This window comes from Neophocaena asiaeorientalis, unplaced genomic scaffold (assembly GCF_003031525.2).
Source record: "Neophocaena asiaeorientalis asiaeorientalis breed wild unplaced genomic scaffold, Neophocaena_asiaeorientalis_V1.1 scaffold307, whole genome shotgun sequence".
NCBI classification, from domain to species: domain Eukaryota; kingdom Metazoa; phylum Chordata; class Mammalia; order Artiodactyla; family Phocoenidae; genus Neophocaena; species Neophocaena asiaeorientalis.
Genome location: NW_020171817.1, coordinates 1,722,322 through 1,745,060, shown reverse-complemented (window position 1 = coordinate 1,745,060; position 22,739 = coordinate 1,722,322). Strand labels below are relative to the sequence as shown.

Here is a 22,739-nt window from a genome sequence, read left to right as displayed (position 1 = left end):
ACGTTTCTGTTTTATGGCCTAACAGTATATTTTTCCCACTTACCATCCTAAAAACAAGTCTGCCACCAGCTCTGCCCTGGTTTCTCTGTGGGGCACCCTTCTTATGCCCAGAGGTGATTTCATGAAGGGCCGGGCTCGCCCAGTACCTCTGCCGTGCTGTGCTGTGCTGTGCTGAGGTCCCAGGACGGAGGGACCCGTGACTTACACGAAACACGTGAGCAGCTTCTCCCCACCCTCCTCCTCTAAGAAGATGTTACAACCAGCACATCTGGCTCCATCTCAGTGGTTTCTACCCCGTCCCCATCGAAATCTCTGTGCATTAAAGCTAAATCCCGGGGCAGATTTAATTAAAAGACAAATGGCAAAATAAGGTTGTGGTGGGTGCTTTCTAATTGTGGTCTGTTAGATTTTAATTACTGATCGTAAACTGTGAAAGCTAGTCCCGGGCACTGCTCTGCACACCCCTGTTCTTTTTCATCACAAATGTGTTCTCAGCTGCTGACAGGCTGGGCCTCGTCGCCTGTGCACAGCGGCTTGATCTTGCCCGACAGTGACTCAGCAACTTGCTGAATCCAATTAGCAGCCTTGCAGCTACTTACTCAAGGCGGCTGTAGTAAAGTCTGGCTTCAGACATCTCCAGCAGCCAGATGTCCCAACCCGTGGTCTGCTTGTTTGTCGTCAGCAATTACCGCCGCCAGAGTGCACCAGAACAGGAATCGGGTCATGGTGAGTTAGAATCCTGCTTCCCCCAGGGTCCCCGCTTTTCTCTGTCCTTAACCTGTGGGTGCGCTTGGACATTCATGGTCAGAGCAGCCAGAGATCTTAGCAACCGTCCAGTCCCCGGGAAGGAACTGAGGCCCAGAGACAGGAGGTGCTTGCTCGGGGTTACCCCGGTATTTAGGGAAAGGCTACACCAGGGGGACCCGAGCCTCTGACACCCCCCGTGTTGCCCCATCCTCTTGGCCCCTGCAGACTCTGCCCCAGCCGGCAGGGCAGGTGAGGTGAGGGAGTTATGCAGCCCCTCTGGCTCTCAGTTTCCTTACCGTCACCATGGAGTGATTACTCTGTAAGAGAGTTTTGAAAAGTACATAAGATGCTTTAATGAAGATGCCCAAAACAGAGTAGAAACTCAGCACCCAAAAGTCCCTTCCGTCTTGATTTGGGGGCAGAGGGAGGGCGGGGGAGAAGGAGAGAGAAAAAACACGTTTGTGTGAAAACATTATGAACCAATCACTCCCACAAACACTGAAAAAAGCAGGTGGCCAGAGGGGCGCTGCTTTGGACACAGGTTTATGTGGCTGGTGACAAGGAGGAAGGGGCCCTCTCCAGCATTGTGCTCAAGGGCCCAGAATTAAACTGGTACCTCTATCCCAGCTCAGAGCTCCGCCCACATCTGTCAATAGATACTAGATCGCTCTGCAGCTTTTCTGCTTGGACACTTGCCTGTGTTTTGCGAGTTGCTATTTTTCTCGTTGGAGTAGACCTAGGTCTACACCTAGAGGCTGAGTGAATGAGCATATCTTAATGAAGTGTAAAATGATTGGCCATGGCATACAGCCGTCAGTAACCCAGGCATCACCTCCCCGTGTTAACATGCATATAAATTTCATGACTTTGTCCTATCTGCTGAAAAGGGCACCACAGAGCTGGCTTTTCTCTCTGCTCTGTTTTGAGTTTTCCTGTGCTCAGAGGTAATTGCAGAGAGTGATTTAAAAAAACAAAAACAACCGGGAGATATCTTCCAAATCAAGTACAGTCCACACAGTGTTTCAGAGAGAGACTCACCAGCCACTTCCCTGTAGTTTTGATACAGGTGGGAGGTCCAGACTGAAGCAGCACCGTGGTAGGGCCGACAGGTAGATGTCCTGCAGGCAGAGGTGTTCATGGGCCAGGGACAGTGTGAGGATGAATGGACAGGGCTTAGCAGCCGGCACCGGTACATCACAGTTAATATCAATGCCCTTGTTTGCTTTTTCTTTTTAGGTAAATCTGGGGACATAACCTTTTATTAATCTAAATGTATGCATTGCTCATTAAATTAATTAACAAAGCTTATAATGCTAATACTATTATAGTAAATCCTATCTTTTATTGAGTATTGACTTTGTGCCAGTCATTATATTTTAATCTTATTTCATATATCTATAAAGTATGTTTTATTAGCCCTACTTAAAGGTGTCGAAAACTAGGCTTAGAGAGAGTCAGTAACTTGCCAGAATGAGAGCAAGTCTGTGTGACTCCAGAGCTAGGCTCAGTCCTAATGACTTGCTTCACCATGTGTTTCCATGAGTAGGCAGGTTCTGTGGGAAGCCTGGGGCTGATGGAAATAACCAAGACAGGAGATCAGCTTTTCTGAGTTAGTTGCTCCAACTTAGGGCATTTGGAACATCATCTAAGATGGAGACTACCCCTGGAAAACCGGGACGTCTGACACCACAGCTTTCAAACAGCTCTGATGGAGAGTGAACCTGGCTCACTAGGTTGTGATGTAAGCCATCATATTATTGTTGCTGGCTTCTTACATCCACTTCTTTTTGAGTTCAGTTTTCTTCCTAAACTGTACCATTCACAGGGCTTTCATGGCAGGTGTTGAGTGGTAAACTTTCTCATTTTGTCTCACTTTGTCTGAAAATGTTTTCACTTTGCCATTATTCCAGAATAACAGCTTAGCTGAGGTTGACATTTGGTTGGTGTTATTCCATCACCTCCTGACCTCTTTGTAGCTACTGAGAAGTCACCTATGTCTTTAACTGTTCCTTTGTTAAGTTCTCTATCTTTCCTCTGTAGTTGTTGTCAGGGTCATCTCTTGGTCTTAGTTTTTCTGCAGTTGCATTATGATGTGCTTAGGGCAGACTTTTATTTTAATCCCATTCAGAACTTATTGTGCTTCCTGAGTCTGAGGACTTCATTAATTCTGGAATTTTCCAGCCATTATGTTTCCAGATATTGTCTCTCTTTGTTCTCTCTCTATTCTTCTTCTGGTACTCATATTCTATCCTGTGTTTCTTACCCTCTCCCGTATTTTCATTTCTGTACTTCTCTACTGCATTCTAAACAGTTCCACACATGTGTCTTCCAGTTTATTAATTCTGCATTTGGCTGTATCTAATCTGTGGTTTAGCCCTTCCACTCATTTTTAAATTATAACTATATTTTTATTTCTATACATTTTCTATGTTGGTATTTTTCACATCTGCTGTTTTTTATTCATAATGTTCTTTCATATCTTTTATGTCTTTTAAGTATTTTTAAATGTTGAAATTAACTTTTAATCATTTTAAACCCTTTCTGGATTATTCCTGTATTAGAAATTCTTGGGGTACTAATCCTGCTGTGTTTTTTATCTAGTGACTGTGGCATATAATGGGTTGTCTCTTCATGTGTTCTGTATTTTTTGACTGTGAGATTATGTTCATTGGGGCTTTTCCTGAAGTGATCCCATGTGGCCACACTTTTCTCCAGGGCTGTTCTGCATTTTCTTCTGCCAAGTCGTCTAGGTATCCTACGGTTAGCATTATTCCAGGGCCAATTTTGTGTTGATTTCTCAGCTTGCAGATCTGAGGCATTTCTTAGTCTACTGTCACATCAAGGATGCAGCCCTTCAGAGTTCCAGTTTTGTGTGGGAATCTCAGGTCCCACTTCTTGCTTCATGTGGACCAAAGCCTTCATATTCTGTTCTCAGGTGGACATTAAAATCTAAATTCTAGGTTACAATAACTGATACTGCTTCCTACTCTAGGCGGCTGAAGTTCTAGGCACTTACTGTTGCAGGTCTTTTTTTCTTTATTTCTTGCACCTGGTGATTTCCCCTTGCTTTCATAATCTACTCAGCTATCCACTTTTAAAAGCCAATGTTCCTATATGTTATTCAGCACACCTAAGAGTATGTAGCAGTAGGATCTTTAGTTTATCATATTCTGCCATCATTCTGGAGTCTTCCTGGCTCACTGCTATCTTATTCTAATTGTCATACATGGAACAGATTGTGGTAGAGGAAGAGACAGACTTACTCTTTGATCACCTAGCAATCTGTCCTAGCCAATCAGTTCTAGCAATCTGTCCAAACCACACTCTGTGCCCAACTCTTCACTCATTCCTTTGCCCAGTAAAAAAAACTCAGCGTGAAATAAGGGAGCCGAAAGATGCTGGACCATCACACAAGTAGCTTCTTCAAGGCATGACAGTGTCACATTGGCCCTCAAGCCCACAATTGAAGTGTCTTGTTGATACTTTGCCTTTGAAATTAACTCATGGGCAGTCTTACTGAATCTTTCCTAAGCATTTAAAATGGACAGAATTCAACTTCAGAAAATTGATTATGTTTTTCTCCAGTACACCAGAAATGTAAGTTCGATGTCTTTTTTTTTCTTTTTTTGAAGTAAGAAAATACCAAAAAAAGAACACTTTCTTTTTCATTGAGTTTGAAAATGGACAACCTCAACTCAATAATATTTTGAAGTGGTTTATTGACTTGGGCTTTTACTTTATTAGTACTTTCTCCCAAGTTGCTGACAATGCTTTGCTCACATGACTTCAATTTTTCCTAACTGAAGGACTAGTTAGGAGCAGATAGCATTCCTTTGGTTTTACTGAGACCTGGAGAGGTCAATAGATTTATCCAAGTAACAAAGATAGGCAGACCATCAAAGACGCTGTACACTTGAACCTATCATCCTCCATGGCCCCAAACAAAATTGGTTTTTCGTGGAAGTACATTTTAGAGCTACTCCCTCAAGTTTCATCAAGGGACTAGCCTTATGAAACCCACGACTGCTTTGAAATAGCAATATAGTTGAGACACTGGCCACTAAGTCAGACAGCATCCCCAGCCTGGGACTAAAAGCATAGCTTTGGAGGCAACTGGACACCTAAGTTGGAATCCCACCTCTGTTACCTTCTACTTGAGTGACCTGGGAAGACGCTTTTAACCTCTCTGAGCTGTAGTTTTCTCACCTGCAAAATAGGGGGAATAATTCCCAATATGAGGGGACTGTAATGAGAATTAAATGAGACATTGCATCCAGGCGTACTAAGTGACCCCGAAATCATAGTCATTGCTCACCTAAAGCTCCCTGTATGAAGCGCCACCTAGAGGTTTATCTTAGAATATCACCTTGGGGTGGGTTTCCTTCCCTGAACAGCTGTGATCTTTTCTCCCCTTGGGCAGTGAGAACCTTGGAAGTGATCAGGCTTTTTTCACTGTGGCTGCGAATTCTAAACCAGATTTATGTCTTTACTCATTCAGCCCACCACCTGCACATCTGTGTTCTGTGTTTTCCGGGTCTGACTTTGCCTTCATCAAGCTAACATTGTCCCTCATTCTGGCTTTTTTCATCCATGTTTTCTATTAATGGCAAGGATGAAATGAAACATTAAAGTGCCTAGCACTTTATACATAATAGATCCTTCTTCCCTTTAAAGTATTTTTTTCTTCTTTTGCCCTTTCTTTCTTTATACTTCCTACACTTTCTCTGCCAAGTAATATTTACTAACGCATTAATTTTTCCCTTTTGGGGATAAAGTCCTAGTCACGTTTTGAAAAGCAGCCTGAAATTCACCTGTTACCGTGGTATCCTTGTTGAACAGCAGTCAGCGGTGACTGCAGTGGACATCAGTAGGCCGGCAGAGTATGTCTGGGAGAAGAGATGAGCAGAGTTTAACGCAAAGGAAGGGAGCGAGGTTCCAGCCTCGGCCCTCACCCACTCACGCCATCTTTCTGGGCCTGTCCCTGCTCTGCAAACAGAGGTGAGAGTGTCCACCTCTCGGGATTGCCCTGTGGTCACAGCCAGTGAGATCACACGGGCACGAGGTTCTGGAAGCCTCATAGCTTTATAATTGTCAATTTTCTTCTTGCTGCTATTACTATTGACAAAGTAGCTTCAGCTTTGCGAAGACTGTGTGACGGCAAGGCCCAGAGCTTTCTTTAATCTTGTCAATATTTGGAATTTAAAAGTTGTTTCCGGGCTTCCCTGGTGGCGCAGTGGTTGAGAGTCCGCCTGCCGATGCAGGGGACACGGGTTCGTGCCCCGGTCCGGGAAGATCCCACATGCCGCGGAGCGGCTGGGCCCGTGAGCCATGGCCGCTGGGCCTGCGCGTCCGGAGCGTGTGCTCCGCAACGGGAGGGGCCACAACAGTGAGAGGCCCACGTACCGCAAAAAAAAAAAAAAAAGGTGTTTCCATACATAAGTCGTACAAGGTTCTAGAACAAGTTTCCATCAGTGTGGTTCATCGTGTTAGCTCCTCAGGGGAATAGGAGTCTGGGGTAGTCACGTCCTTCTCCAGATGTGAAAATGAATCCGTTAGGAACGTGGGGTGACTGGGGTGTGACCGTAACGTTCCAGCAACTTCTGAGTTCAAATAGCACTACCCCCTCCAAATGCTGTGTGCTGAAGGCCATGTGATGCTGTTTTGTCTCAAAAGCTGTTTGGACCCCCCCTTTTTTTTCTGCAGGAATTTTTATAGGACCAACAATAAGCCACATCGGAAAACATACATCTTATTTTATGGCTGTGCTTCTTTTAGCACGTCTGGAATATTATGCAATTAGATCACTTTTCCTCCTCAATTTTAGCACTAAATAACTGGCCATTTGCAAAAATGAAATCTCTTTTTTATCATGATAAATTTAAAGACTCGTTTGTAATTACAAAGTGCCTTCAGAACCTACTAACTCTTGATAACGCTGCCAGGAAGTTGTAATCCCCTCTGTAAGGTAGAGAAGCTGAGGCTCAGAGCTGTTAAAGGGCTTCTGTTAAGTCACTCGTCCTACGGTGACAAGCTCTAGGGGAAGAACCCGGGTTCCCGACCTCCGCAGCCTGTCTGCTCTGTGCTGCACTTGCTGTGTTTATGCTTCATGGGATCAAGGATTTCTCTTTACTTAGAAGAATGTGGTCCCCAAATGAGCTCCAGTCCTATTTTAAGCAAATTTCACTTGGATTTGTTAAGTTTTGAGCTGAATTCAGGCAAACCATTGCCTGTCTGAGCTTTGCTACCTTCTATCATAGAATATGGGGTGGTTTTTATTTTATATTTATTTTTTTGTTTGTTTTTTTTGGGGGGGGTTGGTTTTTAAATCACCCTCCTTGGAGCCTTCGGGATGCTGATAAGCTGCTGGGGGAGGGGCTGCCGTGGGCAGGAGGCCAGGCCGAGTGGGCATTTTCCTCATGCCCACATCAGCTAAAGCTGCTTTGCTCTGAGCTGTGCTATAGATGCTGTGTGATTTAGAGGGAACAGATTGGAAAGGTGTCACATGGCAGAGAGACTGGGGTTCTGGGTTTTAAAACAAAAAAGACCTAAACCTTGAGGCCCTCTGGTGACGGTGCTCTTGTGATGACCCTGGGTTGAGCTCAAAGGCTTCATGCATGACAAGCAGAACCGTCTTCTAGGGACTTCCTCGGTGGTCCAGTGGTTGAGACTTTGCCTTCCCGTGCAGGGGGTGCGGGTTCGATCCCTGGTCGGGGAGCTAAGATCCCACGTGCCTCTCAGCCAAAAAACCAAAACATAAAACAGAAGCAATATTGTAACAAATTCAATAAAGACTTTAAAAATGGTCCACATCAAGGGGCTTCCCTGGTGGTGCAGTGGTTAAGAATCTGCCTGCCAATGCAGGGGACACAGGTTCGAGCCCTGGTCCGGGAAGATCCCACACGCTGCAGAGCAACTAAGCCCACGCACCACAACTACTGAGCCTGCGCTCTAGAGCCTGCGAGCCACAACTGCTAAGCCCACACGCCACAGCTACCGAAGCCCACGCACCTAGAGCCCGTGCTCCGCAACAAGAGAAGCCACCGCAATGAGAAGCCCACGCACCGCGACGAAGAGTAGCCCCCGCTCGCCGCAACTAGAGAAAGCCTGCGTGCAGCAACGCAGACCCAACGCAGCCAAAAAATAAATAAATAAAATAAATTTAAAAAAATTTTAAAAAACATGGTCCTCATCAAAAAAGCCTAAAAAAAAAAAAAAGAACCGTCTTCTAGCCAACACCTAGTGAAGGCAATGATCTGACCAAGATCGTATGGCTCAGAAGAGGAGGAATTGCGATTTGAACCCAGTTCACAGACACATGCCATTCCCTCTACCCAGAATCCTGCCGGGGGGTGGAACCGCTTCCCCCAACCTCCTTTCACCCAGTAAGTCCCTCCCCCTGTGAGGTCAGCTCATGGCACTTGCACAGAACCTTCTCTGACCCACCATCTAAGTCAGTCGCCCTTTTCTGTGGCCCCATGGCTCCATGTTCCTCTTCTTCCAACGCCTTAGTGTAGCTGCAGTTCTCATTGCTTGGTAGTTCTTTAACACCTGTCTCTTACGCTACACTGTGAGCTTCATGAGGTCAGGTCTGTTTTGTTCGTTTGCTTTGCTTTCTTCCATCATTGGGTCCTCAGCGCCCAGCAGAGCACATGCCGTATACTGCATGTTCACTCCATTTGTTGAGTGAATGAATGAATGGAGTAGATGGACAGACAGATGTCTAGCCTCCCAGGCAGTGATATTAAACATCACGTGTGCTGCCCCCGAGATCCCTTCTCGCTCTGACCACCAGTGGTCCTGGCAGGGCCGTCCCGGGGGAGAAGGACTGGGATGAATCCAGGACCAGCGAGGACGGGCCGGAGCCCTTGCCAGCTCACTGTGAGGGGAGCTCCTATTCAGCCTGCTCTGTGGGTCCCGGGTGGGCTTCCCCGGAAGTGGTCCAGCATCAGGCTCTGCAGAGGGAACTCAAGCTTGAACCAGAAAGTCTCCGCGGTTCCTGATCCTGGATTCTGTGATTCCGTAAAACATGCTGCTTGGATGAATGGTGTATAATCAAGCTCTCCCTGCTGTATTCCAGCCTAGAGTATCATGGCTAGAGGAAGCTCGTCCTCCCAGCCGAGTCCCAGTTTAGTCCCTCTCTCCCGTAACCTCTCACTCAGTGTCTGTCGAGAGATGACGCTATTAGTTAGCCCCGGGGAGTCCCTTCTCAAAAGCATTTGCAAAGTAACCATAAATCATTGGAAATATATATAAATTTCTCTCTACTAATGTGTGCTTCCTTCATAATTAACTAGACACTGAGTCTCTCAAAGTAGTTAGCCCACTTTCTCCAAGACTCACTGAAGAAATAAAAGCTATACGACATAGCACACTCCTGGCTAGTCCTACTCATGAGTAATGGGGTTGAGGAGAGCTCTATAGCATACTCCTTGGTTGGGTGGTTCTTCATACCAGATGGGTGACATCGTACATAGCCTTATATCTCGGGAACCCTCTGTTGTTTGGGGCTGTGAGATCTCAGGGCCCACCTCTAGGTACAGCAAAACTGCCCAGAGCAGAGGTCCTACCAGCCTCTCACAGGACTCCCGTACAGACCTCATCCTGGACCCGGTGGTCTGGGCTGATTGCTGAATGACGGATTTTCGGTTGAACCTTCTTAGCCAGGATGATAAGGCCCTCTCCCCGCAGATCATGCATCCTCTGGATGGCTCTCCATTGGACCACTTATACCTGGAACATACCCTCAGCATCCTTTGTTGAAACAGAAGAGGAAACACGTAATGAACGCCCCTACCAGTACCACGTGTCATCCGCCACCTAGATTACGCTCTTTGCCCTTCACCTGCTGAAATCCTCCTCGTCCTCAAGATCCAGATCTAATCTCATCTCCCGGCCAGTCTTTTCTAACCCCTACGTCGTTTACAGTCTATGCCCTCCATTTAACACGTAGCACTAACAGCATTGTCCTGCTAGCTGTCATTTCATGCATCCATGTCTCAGCCCCCAAGCAGATGGTAATCTAGCCTCATCCTTCTTTGTCTTATTTTGCGATACCTCTTCCCCCTCACTCTGCTGCTCTGTTGTACCCAGAACGGCCACTCCATGAATATTTATGTATTGATCAAGCAATGCCTATCCCTGTCCTGTACCTCCTCAGTGTCTGCCTCCGCACAGAATAAATCATTGTGGATCAATTGATTGAGATGAAAATGTAGCACTTCACCTGCCAAACATCTTGTGTTCTGTGACCTGGCTCATCCCCTGAGGTGCCAGTGCGTTCGGGAAGCTGCGGTGCACCAGCACGGAGTTAAAGTTAGCTCTGTTGACTTGGGCTGTGCAGACGCAGCCAGGGAGAAAAGGAAAACCTCTTCCAAATTCCCCACACGGAGGAAAAGCACAGAGCTTTGGAAATCTGTGCAACATGAGACGTTACTTCAGGCTTGTTAGAAATGTAGGAGGATGGCTTGGAAGACAATGGATAGTTGAAAAGCACTTTTCAGATACGGTAAATGCGGTTAGAGCACGATAGGCAGCGGTCCTAGAAACCATTTGTGTAAAACGCAGGGCAGCCTGGCTGCTAAGTTCATGAAATCAAGAAGAGAAGCTGTCTGGGCAGGTGGAAACCAAACACGTTGTTCTCTTGCGATGGTCCTGCCACCGGCCAAACAGTGGTCTGCTGGGGTTTTCCATTGTTGCTTTCTGTTTGTTTATCTTTAGTACAAATTCGAGTTCCCAACGTCCTCTTCTAGAAATAGTCACCTAGGTTGTTCCGGCGAACTCTTCTCCTCCAACATGAAAAGTTTATTGTGATAAAATATGCATAACATAAAATGTACTCTCCTCACCATTCTTACATATACAGCTCAGTGGCGTTATGCAGCCGTCACCTCCATCCACCTCCAGAACTTTCTCATCTTCCTCAGCTGAAACTCTGTCCCCGTCCCTCGGACCCTGGCGACCAGCACTCTCCTTTCTGTCTGTGAATTTGACGACTCCAGGGACCTCGTGGAAAAGGAGTTGTTTACTGTTTGGCCTTCTGTGCCTCCTTATTTCACTGACTGTAATGTCTTCAGGGTTCCTTCAGGCTGTCGCATGTATCCTATGAGGATCCATCTGTACAGATGAGGAAGGTGAAGCTCAGACAACTTGTCCAAGGTCATTCGGGCCTTTCTGTGTGGCCCCCACTGAGGGTCTAGAATCTTGAGCCACATAAATAATAAGACCGATTGTTAACTGTAGCTTGAACTGTGCTAAACCCTTTACATATACTATTTTCATTCAGTCCATCAAAAACCCTGTGAGTACACGATCTGGATCTTAGAACAAGAACCTGGACCAGCGATTAAGAGCTGGCCCAAGGTCCGAGAGCTGGGAAGCAGTAGGGCTGGCTGGGCTGCACCCCGAGCCTCCCCGCGGGCGCGTCTACTAGAAAAACGTCCCCAGCGCAGTTCTTTTCATATGGACGTGCACGTGGGGACCAAGAACACAGGCCCGCCCCCCGGGAGGCAGGGGCACGACCTCCTTCCTCCTGGCTGCCTGGTCTGAGACCCTGCCTCGGAAGAACCGGGAACTTTGCGGGGGTTGATGGGAGTGAAAGGGGTGTTGGGGGACGTGAGGCGCCCCTGAGGACCTGCCAAGTGTTTGACGTGAAAAGGCGCGTCTTGCCTGCAAAGCGCGTGTCTCCTGGGACCTCTTCAGCTGCCAGCATGCGGGCGGCCCGGGAGCGGGGGGCAGCTCCGGAAGCGGGTTCCTCTCACCCGGCCCCGCTTTCCCTCCTTCGGGGCCTGGCTTGGAGCTGTCTCTCCCACGGCGCTAACCGTGGGGGGAACCATCTGCTTTGGTTTCTGGTGACTGACGCCAAGGAACAGAAATCCCTGTGGGAAGAGACTGCAGCCACAGAGGTAGTGAGAGGCGGTGACGTCCACACCACGGACTCGGAGGCTCGGCTCCGAGCGGCCCTCGGGGGCGCCAGGCCTAAGGCCGAGCGTCTGAGCGTGGGAAGCAGACGGCTCGGGGGCGGAGCGTGCGTGATGGGGCAGGGGCGGGAGAAGGCAGTGCATGGGAGGCCAGTTCAGTCCAGAGGGTCTGTGCCAACCCGAGACCCACCTCCTGCGGGGCCTCTTCCCTGGAGAGCCTGCCTGGCTGTCACCCAGCGACCCCCATGGCGCCTGCGGAGTCCCTACGCCGCCCGCCCCGAAATCCCTCCAACGGGCACCCCTTCCCTTTCGTCCACGCGGGCCCTGCAGCCACTCGGCCCCTCCAGAATCCCCTCTGTCCTCTGCACTGACTCCTGGGATGCAGACCTGGGGGGGCCGGGCGGTCACTCGGTCCAGCCCTCTCCCTGGCGAGGTCAGGTGGCCGTCACACGGCCGTGGCTGGGGCCTGGGGCCTTTCCTGCATTAAACCGACGCGGCCTCTGTCCTCGAAAACCCCAGGGCAGTTCATGAGGAGACGGGCGCACCGTCATCGGACCTGAGGTCTTATGATCACGATTTCACTTTTTCCTCTTCCCTTTGGCTTCCTTTTTTTAATACGGGGAAGGTAAAGGGGGGAAGTGATTTTCTTAGTTTCTAGAGCACTTGTTTAGATCGTGCCCGATGCTGAGCGGTAATTCACCTCTCTCCCTGACTCCCAGCCTCCCCCCACTTTCCCAGCCAGGCTCCCCAGCGTGCCCCCCTGCCCTCCCCCCGGCATCCTTCCTCTCCCCATCAGCCCTGCAGGTAAAGGAGGTGGGGGACAAAGCAGCGGGCCGCCGGGGTCTCGTCAGCATCTGCTGGCGTGTCAGCACCAGCCCCGGGAGGCACGTGTCATCCTCACGTCACAAGGGGGGCACCAAGGGCTCGGTCGCACAGACAGCAGAGGCCGGGGACAGAGTGGAAGTCGGACCCCTGCTGCAAGTCTGGGTTCTTCTCCATCCCTCACCCCCCATTTCCCTGGCAACCAGCCCCCTCCTGATCCCCTTCCCATCACACTGTTCCCCTCACCGGAGCCTCCCGACCGGGCGAAGGGCGCGGCCGGGTGGCCGTCACACTGAGCTTCAGCATCACACGAGCAGGAGCGAGTCGGTGCTCCCACTGCCTGGTCCCCCGAAAATGGCACCTGCCCCAGCACAGCACCGTCCCTGCTGTGGAGCAGCCCCTGTAGGTAGGTCGCGTCAGCAGGGACTGTGGGCGTAGCGACCCATTCTGGGAGGTGCCCAGCGCGCCACGGAGAATGTGAAGGGGCTGCTCTCGTCACCGACGGAAAAGCAGACACTTCCGCTGTCTCGGGAGCAGGTGTTGGCGGCCTCCGGGGAAGGACTTGACCTCGCGGTCGGAGCCTGTGTGGTTGCCGGCGTCAACTTGATGGTGGGACGATGGAGGCAGTCCAGCCCTGGCCGGCCCCCTGCCCCAGTGTCCCTTCTGTCCAGGGAAGCCTAGTGGCCCTGGTCCCTGCACAGAGTCCATCACTGGTATGCTGTTACCTGCAGAGCTGCAGTGAGCTTAGCAGTACTTCCTTTTCACTGACTTATCATCGACTTACAATGTGATATTAGTTTCAGGTATACAGCATAGTAATTCAATATTTTTTGTAGGTCATACTCCATACAAAGTTATTACAAAAATACTGACTATATTCCCTGTACTGTATGTTACATCCTTAGCACTTGTGTATTTTATGCCTAGTAGCATGTACCTCTTAATCCCCCTCGCCTATTCTGCCCCTCCCCCCTGGTCACCACTAGTTTGTTCGCTCTGTGTTCTTTGGGGTGGGGGGTGCACCTGGGAGCGGGAGTGCTGGGTCACATGGTCATTGTGTTTACCTTCGTGGGAGCCACCGGACTGTTCTCCACAGTGGCCACGTATTGTACGTTCCCACTGGGCTGCTGGTCAGATCCAGCCCCACCACTTACTCGCGGTGTGGACGCGGGCCAGTGACTTCTGCTCTCTCTCTCTCTCTCTCTCTCTCTCTCTGTCTGTTTCCTCATTTGTGTGTCGGGACAGTGATGCTGTCTACCCAGCGTGGGTGTGATGCTTACATGGGTTCGTGGATGTAAGGGGCTCACATACCAGTGCCTGGTATGTAAGAGGCACTATGTAAATAAACGTGTGCTGCTGTTGCTGTTTCTGAGCCAGCGGGGGCCGTGACGGATGAAAGATGGAGAGGCTTTTGGGCTAAAAGAGGCCGCGTTGGGAGGATGTAAAAGAATCAGAAAGGCCCTAATCCAGACAGTTGGGGCTGGCCCTCCGGGCATCCCTCCATCTGGGGAATCCACCTTCTCACCTGTGCCACGCTGAGCTGTGAGACCCTCCAGCTCCGTGGTCTTCACAGATGGACCACTCCTCAGGGGCGAGAGACTCGGTCCTCCGCTCAGACCCAGGGCCAGGTCCGTGGCTTTCGGTTTCCCCGCCAGCGAAAGAAGGACCAAGTAATCCACCATCGGAAAGCTCCAAAAAGAAGTTTCTAGCAAGCAGACAAAAGGCACTCCTCTCTCCCTCTCTCTCTCTCTCTATTTCTCTCTCTCTCTCTCTCTCTCTCTCTCCAGTGATGTTAGGAAAAGGCAAACCTGGTTGATTTTCAGTTGAGTCTACTGAATTATGGCCAAATATTCTGCCAAATACTGTTTCTCTCAATTTTTAAAATTAATCCATATGTTTATGATTCATTTGCTCCCAACTCATCACAGTGTTTTGTAAAAGCTGTTGGAATCCCAAGAATCCTTATAGGGGCCTTCTTGGAAGCACTTAGAAGCAAGGAGATAAATTTTTTTCCCACTCGTCTTTGGTTGGAAATCTCAACTCGTAGAGGCCGTATTACCAGCTCTTCAGCTGAGAGAGACCTGAGTGAACCACCGAAAGAATATAAGAACAGTGTGGTGAGGGTGCTTTCATCTCACGCTCGTGTGGCGCTTGATGGCTTCCGAGCCCTGTCACCTTGTCTCCGAGGCAGTTGGGAAAAGTCGATGGGGTCAGTGCTGTTACTCTTTCAACGGAGGAGAAACTCAGAGTCAGGACGTGTGTCGTAGCCTGGAAATGAGGAGCCAGTTCTAGGCCCCTGTGAGTCGGGGAGGGGGGCGGGGAGGACGGGCCCCTGCCCAGGCCGGTGGGACAGCGGCCTCCCCTGCAGGAAACCATCCTCCCACCCTTGCTGGGTCACCAGATCTGTCGCCGCACTTGTTCTAGTAAATGTTTGCATCGTCATCAAACAGCCCACAGTCCCTCGGCCCTCTTTCTTGCTCAACTAATTTCTCCTCCCCTAGAACCCTCCATCCCTTGGAAACCCGGGATGCTGCCTGGTGATGTTGGGATGGGAGAAGGGCCCTTGCTGTGCACGGGGGCGGGAAGGTGGGTCTCCCGGCTGCCCCGAGAGGCCAGTGCAGCGGGGCACAGCTGGGCTCCACCCCTGCAGGGCACACTGTCCCTAAAGGGCCCCGGCAGGGCAGGCCTCGGCCCTCCAGCCCCAGCGCGAGGCCTGCTGGGGAAGCGTCTTGCGGCACACACAGCCTCTGCGTCGGGTGCCGTGGCCTGGTGTCTCTGGGGGCCTGGGTCCTACAAAAGGCTTTGCCACCAGGAACCAGGAACCACAGCGGCCCGTGCTGCCAGCTCACTGCTGTGCCCACGGGGTTCCCTGCTCACCTCATTTAAAAAGCACAGAAAGAGGCCCCGCTTACCGAGCTCCTTCGGTTCTGTGCCACACACGTGTGTGCTCTGTCTGGTGGTTCTGCTTTGAGCCGTTCTCCGTGGTCGACATGACTGTTATCCACCTTCTATCCTGAGGCCCGGTGCGGGAACCAGCTGGGGTCACCGGGGGAGGACATGGCACCGCTGGGCGTGGACCGGGCGCTGGCTCTGAGGCCTGCCCTGTGGCCGCCGCACTGGCCCACGGAGGCGGATGAGGCTCACGTCGACGGAGGGCTTGGGGCGCCCCGGTGTTTACGGCTACCCTCGCTGCCTCCTAGCTGACGGCGTCCGCCTCCCTCACTGTTGGAGGCAGGGGTGGGAGAGGGAAGGAGAAGGCCGTGGCTGAACGCGGGACGGGGCCGTGGAACGCCGGCAGGGCAGTGCGACCAGCCTCCTCTAGGCCTGAACGCAGCCTCCCACCCCGGGGTTCGGTGGCTACATAAGCATTCGTTCAGCAGCTTTTACGCAGCACCTGCCCTATGCCAGACATCGCCCTGGGCACCAGAGGAGCAAAGTGGAGTAACACGGCCGGGTGCCGTCCCGCAGGGGCGCACAGCGCATGCGATGGAGACCAGCGTCTAGGGGACTCGCTGGGGAGACGCAGAGGCGCAAGCCTGCCCAGCGCCCGGCAGGGCAAGTCTCTTTTCTTTTTTTAATAGAACAGCTTTACTGAGATGTAATTCACGTGTCACACATCCATTTAAAATATTCAACTCAGTGGTTTTTCTAACATTCACCACTATTCCATTCCAGACATGTTCACTACCTTCAAAAGAAACCCCATCCTCATTAGTAGTCACTCCACTTTCCACCAACCCCTCAGCCCAGGGCAGTTATGATCTGCTTCCTGTCTGTATGGAATTGCCTACTCTGGGCGTTTCTTATAATGGAATCATATAATACGTGGTCTTCTGCGTCTGGTGTCTTTCACTGAGTGTAATGTTTTCAAGGTCCATCTGGGTTGTAGCATTAGAACTTCATTTCTTCTTATGGCTGAATAATATTCCGTGTAGAGGTAGATTGTTTATCCAGTCATCATTTGAAGGACGTTTGGATTATTTCCACTGTTGGGCTGTCGAGAGGAATGCTGCCCTGTGCACTCATGCACAAGTTTGTGTGTGGACAGACGCTCTCATTTCTCTTGAGCGTGTGTATACCTGCTGGAAGGACTGCTGGATCACAGGGTGACTGTGTGTCAGGGTCTGAAGAACTGCCGTGTTTAACTTTCAGAGGCTCCTCCGGCTCTTTCCCCAGCGGCTGCACCATTTTACATCCCCGCCAGCCACGCGTGAGGGTTCTTATTTCTCCATATCTTCTCCAACACTCGCTATTTTCTGTCTTTTTGATTATAGCCGTCTTAGCTCGTGCGAAGTGGCGTCTCACTGAGGTTTTGATTTGCATTTTCCCTGCTGGCTAATGACGTTGAGCACCTTTTCATGCGCTTCCAGCCGTTTGCATGTCTTCTTGGAAGAATTCTACTCAGATCCTTTGTGCATTTTTAATCAGGTTATGTCTTTTTATTGTTGAGTTGTAGGAGTTCTTTATATATTCTAGATACGAGTCCCCTGTCAGTATACGATTGGCAAATATTTTCTCCCATTCTGGAAGTTATCTTTTCATTTTCTTAATGGTGTCCTTTGAAGCACAAAAGTTTATAATTTTGATGAAGCCCAATTCGTCCATTTTTTCTTTTGTCACCTGTGCTTTTGGTGTCATACCTAAGGAAGCTTTGCCTGGCCCAGGGGCATGAAGATGGACTCTCATGTTTTCTTCTAAGACTGTTATAGTTTTAGGTCTTACGTTTAAGTGTGTGACCTATTTTGAGTTAATTTTTGTCTGATGTGAGGAAAGGGCCAATTTCGTTCTCTCTTGCATGAGGACACAGAGGCGTCCCAGCACCGCTTGTTGAAAAGACATTTCCCCATCGCATGGCCTTGGGGCGGGAAGAGGTGGAAGCGCTGCCCCGCTTCATCGGGGGACCTCAGGGCAGCACCCAGGGCCCATCCAGGCGCGGCCACTGAGTGGAGCCACTGGCCGGAGCTGGAAAAGCAAGGAGTGCGGGGCGGAGGTTTGCTTTCTCCCTTGTCTCGGGCAGGCAGTGGGGTGTCGGTTGGGGCGACGGGGCCAGCGGTGTGGAACCAGGGGTCCCGAGGAGCCCCCTAAGGACCGGCTTCCTCCCCCCGCCACTCAGAGGTACCTTCGTCCCTTACCTGGACCCACAAGGGGACTGAAATGCGAATAGGCCTGCGAGGCACAGTCCTCCCCCTTCCTGGAGGCGGCGAGCAGGGGGAGGTGACCAGCCCCGGGCGGAGGAGGAAAGAGAGCAGATCAGGGAGGCTGGGACCCCCTGCTCAGCGAGGGGCCTGGCGGCAAGATGGGCGGAGAGGGAGCAGGGAGCCCCACTGAGGGCAAGTCCACGAAGTGTCCCGAGTCCCCGAGAAGCACGGGCCCAGGGCCCTGTGGCACCTGTGGGGAACGGCGGGCCTCCCAGGGCGTACGGAGCACCCAACCCCACCAGAGGCCCCTGTTCAAGTCTCTAGCTCTCCTGCAGGCCCGGGGCGGCCTCCCGCTGGGCAGCGGGCACGTGGTGCGTGTGTTGATGTCCCTGGGACTCTACCCCGGGACCCACTCGTCTGCTGCAGCTTCTCCACCTGCAGCGAGGCAGGCAGGGCTGGCTCTCCCAGGAAGGGGGCTGGAAAGGAGGAATTTGGTGGCTTGAAGGAGAGAAACGGAAGTGCCCGGAGAGGGGAGGGCCAGGCCGGCTGGCCAGGGCCCCGGGGGCTTCCTGATGAGCTGTTGTGTACCCGTGTGTCTCAGCAGCTGCCATGCAGTAGAAGCCTTAGTGCTGTCGGGACCCCATGTTCCAGAATCACCCAGCTGTTCCATGGCAGGCAGGCCAGCAGCCGCCTGGTAGAACCAGGATTAGAGTGATTGTCTGCCCGGCACAGAGATGGCACGATTGGCCTATGCTCCCCACGGCCTGCAGGGGGCGTGCTTGGTCCCTAACCGCTCTGCTTGTCAGGGTCCGCCTCGGAGCCCAGGGCCCCCGCCCAGCTGCTGAATCAGGGCCGGCCCAGGAAATCGATTTGCAAGAAGCTTCCCTCCCAACGGATGCACTCAGTCCAAGGGGACCCAGCGGTCAGCGTTCCTGTCACCAGCTCCTCTGTAAGGGACATGCCGGCCGTCAGCAGGGGTGCGCCTCTGTAGCGCCCCGTCGGTGGCCCTTTGTCCTCCTCAGCTTTCACCACTGCTTCTGCAGGAGACACGCCTGCCCCTCACTCACCTGCCTTTCTCTCCCGTTCTCCAGGACACACAGGACCAGCCACTGCTACCGCATCACCTACCGCCACATGGAGCGCACGATGTCACAGAGAGAGGTCGGGCGCGTCCACCAGGCCGTGCAGGAGGCGGCCGTACGGCTGCTGGGCGTCGAGGGCAGGTTTTGATATCGCCACCTCCCCGGCCGTCCCGGGGTTTGCTGAACCAAAGAGAAAAAGATACTGTTTGTGGGCGGAGGCATCTGTCATCTTGTGATAAATGGGTCAGTTTCAGGACTTTCAGAAGATAAAGGATTGCTCTTGAGAAGCTGTTGACATAGCATGTGTCTTTAATTTGGGAAAAGTCGGGGGAAGGAGCAATAATACGAGTTACCTTCTCTTCCTTTCAGAAATGCTTTGCCCGTTGGCGCTCGGCGCAGTTAATTGGTCCCTGGGTTCTGTTAAAGTGTAAACACCAGACGTGATTTCCTACCTGACAGGCTCTTGCCCCCGTGTAATGAGCAGAGCCACACAGAGGGACACACTCCAGACCGTAGAAGCTTTTCTCAATCAGCTCCCGTTCCTTTCTCCCTCCTTTTTCTGTTCTGCAAAGGGCAGGCTGCAGACAGCGCGCGGATGAAATGCCAGGGATCCCTCAGAGGTGGAGGGAGTCACATCTCTGAGCGAGCAGGGTTTTACTTCCTTTAAACAAAGTGGGGCTTGGAGCCGGGGCTCTGGCCCCAGGGTGTGAACAAAGCTGCCTCCGCCCCCTCCCCACACCCCCAGAGGAGAGAGAGCGCCCCGGGGCTGGGTGGCACCCGACACTGCGGGGCCAGGTCCTTGAAGCTCCGGAGAGTTTGTTTCCTAATGGAAGGCCTCTGCTTCCGGAGACGACCTTTATGGAGGAATACGGGGCTTTGATGTTCCCCTTTTTCCATCGCGAGTGCTTTGTGGTCTGCCTGCTTCCCTCCTGGCCAGTTTTCATAATCAGATTCCCTCCCCGTGTGATGCTGGAGGCTGATGGAGGACCGCGTGAGCCCTGGAATAAATATTTGATGAGGGCAGCCATTAGCAGCCCGCGGTGTGGGGGTGGGCAGCTGCTCCAACAGGAAGGAACGGCTGCAATGTCATTTCACCCTCTTACCCAGGCGGACGTGTCCCTTGGATTTTCAAGGGGATCGAGAGCCACATCCCAGCCTGGCCAAGCTGCTGTCCAGGGTCCTGGGGCCACAGGCGCTGTTCCTGGAGAGGAGGGGTCTAAGGCACAGCGTGATTGGGAATCTCTTCTCCAGGAGCATTTGCTAGCAGACCATTCCTGATCCAGCCTGGGGCTGTATTTCCAGAGACCCCTTTTATCCCCAAGACCCCTTAGGCATTCGCGGAAATCCTGGCGTAACACCCAGAAATCATGGCACCGCCCCTCGGCCCACGCCCTGAGTGCATATCTGTCAGATGCCGAGCGCTGTGCTAGGGCCTGGGGGCAGTGCTGACATTCGGAGGGGAGGGCAGACATTCAGGGGGACTCTCAGAGGGCTTTGCTGAACGTTCCTCTCGACGCTCCATGAGATGTAGTCAACCTTCCCCTAAATTTTCCTGTGAGGCCGGAGGAGACCCCCGCACAGTGGCTCTCCCTACCCCACGTCTCAGCGGCCACATGGGGTCCTCTGTCCCCACGTCAGCTGTCTGGTCTCCGTGACGACCGTCATCGCTTGGACGGTGCTTGGCGGCCGCCCGGCAGGGCCATCCCTACGCATCCGCAGGTCACAGTAGAGGAGGACACGTAACGGCGATGGTGGGGTTGACAGTGGCCGAGCCCCGCCCCCCCTGGGTGTCCCGGGCACAGCGCACTGCGTGTGTTCAGCCACCTGAGTCTGGGCCGCTGTTCCACGTGCAGTAGATGAGCCAGGAAAAGGCGGACCGGGCCCACCAGGGTCGTGAGAATGGAAGGAGCGCATGCTGGGCCCGGTCCGCCTTTTCCTGGCTCATCTACTGCGTGTGTTCAGCCACCTGAGTCTGGGCCACTGTTCCACGTGCAGTAGATGAGCCAGGAAAAGGCAGACCGGGCCCAGCATGCGCTCCTTCCATTCTCATGACCCTGGTGGTCCTGTTCTTCCCTCCACCCTCCAGGAGTGAGATCAACGTGCTCAGGGAGGTGCCGCAAAGCCAGGGCTGGAGGAGGCCTCTCTGACGTCCAAGCCTGTGCTCTTCACGTTGCCCCCAGCTACGCCCCCTGCACTTGCCCGGGCGCTCGGCCTACGATAGGCAGGGTAGGGATTCACTCTGGACACCACAAGACAGAGGGGCCATTGCTGCACTGCGGACGTCACCACCAGGACAGTGGCAGCACCACTGCCCAGCCCCGGGACCCTCTCCACAAGGTGCTGGGGCATGTGACATGGGCCCTCGGGGCCAGCCGTGGGTTCTGTATCAAAACCGTTGGAAGGTCCTCTATCATCTGACGCTTCAAGTGGTCAACAGAGTTAAACTTGCTGCTTCAGGACGGCAGGTCAGATTCAGGGCCACAGTCAGCTGGAAAGGTCAGCTGCTGAGCGACAGGAAAGTCCAGAACTGAACAATCTAGGACCCTGCAAGGGTAGTGCGTGCTCCCAGGAGGCTGCGTCCCAGCCCCCGGGAAGGTGGGGCAGCAGGAGGAAAGTTCTTCTTGCCCTCGGTGACCAGTTACTCGAGATCCTAGTGGCTCTGGTCTCCTAGATGGCGTCTACAAAAGCCAACAACAGCAACACACACACCCAAAGCCGGTGCCCTGTTCAAAGGCAGGGGCTACAGACACTTGTACAGGCAGGAGACCGCCCAGCTCGGGCCCCTTGTCTGGCCCATTCCCAAGTCTGGGGCTGGTCTGGGGCGGGTGGATCAGGTGCCTCATGGAGCATTGGACCGAGCCTGAGGCTGAGCTTCGATCAGGCCTAACCCTGGCTCTGCCACGGTGAGTCACTTAGCATCCCTGAGGCTAAATGTTCTCCGCTCTGAGATGGAGGTGACGACCCTCTCCTCCGTCCAGGGACCGAGTGTGGACGGCTCAGCAAGGAGGAAGAAGATTGTGTGTAAAACTCTTAAGCATCTCATTTGAGCCTCACACAGACTCTGAAACTTAACCACAGCACGTCCACCTAGGAGCTAAGAACATGAGGCCAAGGACCAGGCCCGGGGTCCTCCCATGAGCGGGAAATTGACCTCAGATTGAAGGCCCGCTCTCTGTAAGACCAAAGCCCACGGTCTTCCTGCCGTGCCCTGTGTCTGCCAAGAAACGACACGGATGAGAACACAGTGGCGGTGCCTCGCCCTTTGCAGTCTCAGGTGTGAGATGGGGGCGCCCTCCACAGCCTTTGCTCCCCAAGTGCAGGCCCGCACGTGCACATGTGTTTGTCTATTCGGACACAAGACTCAAAGAGGGCTTGGCCTGCACGCACTTCCAAAGGACGCGGGGCGACCAGGCCACACTGAGTTAAACAGGAGACTTCAAGGAGGGCACGTGAGGCTGGTTAAACTACAAGGATTGATCCAAGGAGGAAATCAGTTTAACCAGTGGGATCAACGCTAAAGCAGCACGTCCCAGCTGTGTCCCGGCTACACCCTGGGCTGTTGGAGCCCTCGGGCAGGACGGGTGCCCAGGGCTGTGTGCCGACCATGGCCTGCTGGCTGTGTAGTCGCCCTTCTCTCCCAAACAAGAAGGGCTTTCAGGACGCAGGTGTGTGAGACTGGCATTATTACAGAGGAAACTTTGAAATCTATTTTTAACAGCTTCGAATCTATTGAGTGACTCGTTTGAAGTCATCTATATTTTATTACTAATAAGAAACAACTAGGATGCCGAAGCAAGTCAATGGAAAAAGGAAAGTCTTTTCAACAGGTGTGCTGGAGCAACTGGGTCCCCGTGTAAATCAACCCCGATGCCACACGTCACACAAAAATTAATTCAAGATGGAGCCTAAATAGAAAAGCCCAAACCTTACTGTCAGGCTTAGAGAAGAAAATGTAAAGGACTATCTTTGTGACCTTGGGTAGAGGCGGTGACTTCCTAGAGAGGACACAGAAAGAGCTAGTAAAGAAAAACAAT

General features: G+C 52.2%; 1 protein-coding gene across 1 annotated transcript in view; it reads left to right on the top strand.

Annotated features, from left to right (window-relative positions):
* The window catches only part of FARS2 (phenylalanyl-tRNA synthetase 2, mitochondrial), a 354,930-nt gene extending 334,985 nt beyond the window's left edge, over nt 1–19,945 (top strand). Inside the window, exon 7 of the mRNA XM_024738907.1 lies at nt 18,715–19,945. Coding sequence (XP_024594675.1) covers nt 18,715–18,853 — 139 coding nt within the window. The 3' untranslated portion in view covers nt 18,854–19,945. The remainder of the gene's footprint in view (nt 1–18,714) is intronic.
* The last annotated feature ends 2,794 nt before the right edge of the window (nt 19,946–22,739 follow it).